Below are 4,403 nucleotides of genomic sequence, written 5' to 3' on the forward strand. Positions count from 1 at the left end.
TATTTATTATCCTTACTGAAAAAGTGAGAATTCACTCTCTGAAGAAGATTAACTAACTGAAATCCCTGCTACCTAATTACCTTCTGCAGCTACCTTCACTGCCCAAGCTGCCATTGTTTTTTAGCCATTTAAATCCCATAAATCTCAAGAGAACACACTTCACCTCAAAAAGACGTTGTTAATTTGAAAGACAGACAGTTGAAGCTAATGCTGATAATGCTGGAGTTTTCCCCACTGACCCTAAACCCACGAAGTACCTGGCTGACTCTGCTATGTCTATTTCAAATGACACAAGCCCCATAAGGGAAGGTAGCTCCGTTATATAGAAAAATATGATAAATCCAGCTGTGAATGTTGATTTCTAATCAGAGAGGATTCTATTCTCTTTTCATCTAATATCAGTACTCTTGAAACTAGATGCCCAATCAGAGCACAGAAACAACCTCCAAGGAGAGCCACTGCCATTGGCCCTATGGTTGATGCAACAATCACCATGATGACCAATGCTTCAATCACTATAATGAACATCACTCTCCTGCCTAGGGATACCACTGGGCCCAGGGAAAGACCTGTGAGTGTGCATGGTGCCATTTTGCCCCATGGCTGAAGATGGTTTGCCAAAAATTTATTCTCATCCTCCAACAGAAAGCAGTAAAACAACAACTGAAGCAACCATTTTCTTTGGGGCTGACAACACTATTCCTAAATCAGAAACAACTATTACTTCAGAAGGAGACCACATCACTTCAGTAAATGACTATACACTAGAAAGTGATCTTTCAACAACAGACAACAAGCTTACATCTCCAAAGGAAAAAGCAAAATCAGAAGATGATGTTGAGTCCCATATTATTAAGTCATCAGCCGATCTCGAGAAAGAAATTACTACTATGACAGGCACGACAAACTCCATAGCTAATGACTCTATAACTGAAAATTTAATCCTAGTGAAAACTGGTAATCTTTCACCACCAGGTGCTACTGTTTCTTTAATAGATTTTTCCACCAACACAGCAAAAGAAGATATTCTCTTGGATACCACCGACCCAGGGAATGAAGATGTCCCAATAACTTCTGAAGTCTCTGGCACATTAAAGGAAGGTACCACCAGCACTGCAGACACTCCTACCCTTCTAGTTAAGAAAGATGAACCTGATGTTAACAATTATAATTCCTCGGTTAAATACAATGTCACTTCTGACGAGGCCATCCAGATCACCAACTCATCTACCCCTGAGGTTGAACTCTCTCCTGTTACTGAAAAAAACTTCACTATTCCAGACATAATTGCCCTTACAGAAGAGAAAATAACTGAAATTGACTTAAGTCTTCCGGTGGATGACCCCAGTGCTGTGCCCAAACTAACAGACTCCGATGAGGAGAAGTTCATCACTGTGTTTGAACTCACTACCACTGTGGAAAGAGACAAAGATAACCCAGAAGATATTCTGCTGACCGATGAAGAGTCTATGGACGAAGTCAATGTTTGGATGGAGAAAGATAGCACAAATGAAGCAGACAACCATCAGGTTTTGCTCACTGCTGTTGAATCCAGATATGACTTTGTAGTCCCGACATCTGTAGCTACACACCTCAGAGAAAATCCATCTACTATGCCAAAAGATCTGTCTGAAAATAATACAATGGAATCTGTAACTAAGGACAGTGAGCCACTTTCAGAAACTACCCCTGATTCAGATACCCGAAACAATGAGGAAGATGCTTTTACAAATGAAATGGGTGTCTTTAAGCTACTGAAAGAAGAACCAGATGAGTTCCTGATTTGAACGCAGCAAAACAGATGCCACATAGAATTGAGCAACAGCCTAGAAAGCTAGTCTTAACATCTAAGAAGTTTGTCCAGCAAGCAAAAATCTTAATAGAGTAAAGAATGTGAGCATTTAAGGCAAGTATTAGACTCAGAAAAATATAGAAGCTTAACAACAGAGGTCATGCAGTAGAATGTATTTACAGAAACTTGAAAACTCAGTATACGAGAGTTCCTCCAGTATCAAAAAGTTTAATTCAATTATAATCCAATTATTTACCTTAATATAAAATCTTTAATCCCAGCTTTCAGGGATATGTAGAGAGAGAGAGAGCAATAAAGAAATCTCACTTTCTGCTACATTTAATGATGTATGTCATTTTAATTAACCCTCAATAGCACATTTTAGTGTGAGTTGAAGAGATGAGAATTGAATTAACATGTTATCTCAAAAAAGAACTGTAGTATTAAAAGTTCTAAAATCCTAATTCTAAACAGATTTTTTCAGGCAACCAATAGTTATCTTCTATTAAAAACTGTATTTGTAATCCTCTTTCTATTTGCAGTAGAATTAAGGCTATTCAGTTCAGTAATTGTTTAGCACCCACATGTAAAAAAAATGTAAGAAATATTATAGACTTCCTGGCTCATGTTGGAGGCAAACTAAGGCAAAGTGATATTTTATCTGTAAATCTTTCAAAAACAATATTGTTTACAAACATATGAGTCAATTTTTTTTTTTCTGTAAAATGTCTTTCCTGAATTTTTGTCAATTTTTTTCAGGTCTTAAACACTGATAATCGCACTCTTCTTATGCTTTTGGTTAGCAATTCAAGGACATGTATCTTCAATCTTTTCTGACACAGACTTTAAAATGGGTCTGTTTTCATTTTGCTGATTTTTCTTCAATAAATCTTTTGACAGCAACTGATTTACTGTGTGTAAATGTGTTTGATATTCTAGTATAGAATTCTTAAATTAGACAAAATATAAGTACAGTTGACCCTTGAACAACATAGGGATAAGAAGCAATGATCCCCTACCAGTCAAAAATCTACCTGTGACTTTTGAGTCCCCCAAAACTAAGCCATTAATAACCTACTATTGACTGGAATCATTATCAATAATATAAATAGTCAATTAACACATACTTTATAAATTTGTCATATGCTGTAGTCATATAATAAAGAGAAAAGAAAATGTTATTTAAAAAATCATATGTAAAAGAAAATACATTTACAGTACTGTACCATAAAAAATCCACATATAAATGGACCTGTGCAATTCAAACTTGTCAACTGTAAAATTAAAATCCATTGTTTAATAAATAACTTAGCTTTGGGCACCAAGAATAGAATTATTCTAGAGACTTGTAATTTTATCACATTAAAAAGAAAAAGAAAAACAAAGCCAAACCATTGGGTAAAATAGTAAATGGTACATTTGGGGTGGGTGGAGGGGAGGGATGTATACCGTTAGATAGACTACAGACTAGAATAATTACAGTAGCACGTTAAAACACAGAAGCACGTTTTATCATACAAATTTAGTATATGGTAAAGTGAACCTCAAAACCATGAGACATGATGGGTATTTGAGGAAAAATTAAGCTACAGTATTAAGACCAAACTCTAAAATAAATACTACATGGATTAGAGACTTAAATTTAAAACCAAACAAAAGCACAAAAGGAAACACATGTATATTTATCCAAGTGCAGTTAAGAAATCTAAGCACATAAGAAATGACAAAAAGGAGATTCACAGATATGACACCATGAATAGGTAGGTAAAATTCTGTACAAAAGAAAATTAACATAAAATTAAAAAGCAAACCATAACTTGGGAAAAATAATTGCCGTATATGTGGCAGTGAAAGGATTACTATCTCAGTCTATGAAGAGCTCCTAAAGAGAAACTATTTTTTAAGAGAAAGAATTTTAAATGGGTAGAAGAAATAAACAGATAATTCATAAAATACAAACTGCCAATAAACACATAAAAAGTCAACGATCATAATATTCAAAGAAAATGAAATTATTAGATATTTCTTTTTTAACCATTTGACAATTAAAATGATCATTTTAAATATTCACTGTTAGCTAATGCAAATGTCTCTACCTTTTCTTGGAGGCAATGTGGAAAAACATGCAATAAGCATTAAAAATATTTGAAGTTTTTAGCCTATTTTGCAACCAAGAATTTTCTAAAGAATTAGAGATCATGGGACACCTGGGTGGCTCAGTGGGTAAAGCCACTGTCTTCGGCTCAGGTCATGATCCCAGGGTCCTGGGATCGAGCCCCAAATCAGGCTCTCTGCTCAGCAGGGAGCCTGCTTCCTCCTCTCTCTCTGCCTGCCTCTCTGCCTGCTTGTCATCTCTCTCTGTCAAATAAATAAATAAAATCTTAAAAAAAAAAAAAGAATTAGAGATCATGAAAGTAGCTAACAATTATTACAGGTCTTCTTGTGTTCACATTTAGAATAACATTTGTTTTTCATGACAGTCCTATAAGGAAGAACAATATTATACCCATTTTACAGATAAAGAAACCAAGTCAGGAAATCTACATTAACATGCCCAAACCTCATAGTAACTATGTAGCAAAGGCAGCTTCAAACCAGGCAGTCTTCCTGC

The 4,403-nt window shown here is 35.2% G+C and overlaps 1 protein-coding gene across 1 annotated transcript; it reads left to right on the forward strand.

The window, feature by feature from the left end:
• Positions 1 to 599: 599 nt before the first annotated feature.
• On the forward strand, positions 600 to 1,787 carry CABS1 (calcium binding protein, spermatid associated 1). Its single transcript, XM_059396696.1, has one exon. It carries the CDS (start codon positions 600 to 602, stop codon positions 1,785 to 1,787), a length of 1,188 nt encoding a protein of 395 aa, XP_059252679.1.
• The last annotated feature ends 2,616 nt before the right edge of the window (positions 1,788 to 4,403 follow it).

This window comes from Mustela nigripes, chromosome 1 (assembly GCF_022355385.1).
Source record: "Mustela nigripes isolate SB6536 chromosome 1, MUSNIG.SB6536, whole genome shotgun sequence".
Classification (NCBI taxonomy): domain Eukaryota; kingdom Metazoa; phylum Chordata; class Mammalia; order Carnivora; family Mustelidae; genus Mustela; species Mustela nigripes.

Bases quoted from the DNA above. Each gene is read 5' to 3' on its own strand.
- CABS1 (XM_059396696.1), top strand. From the start codon at position 600: ATGGCTGAAGATGGTTTGCCAAAAATTTATTCTCATCCTCCAACAGAA.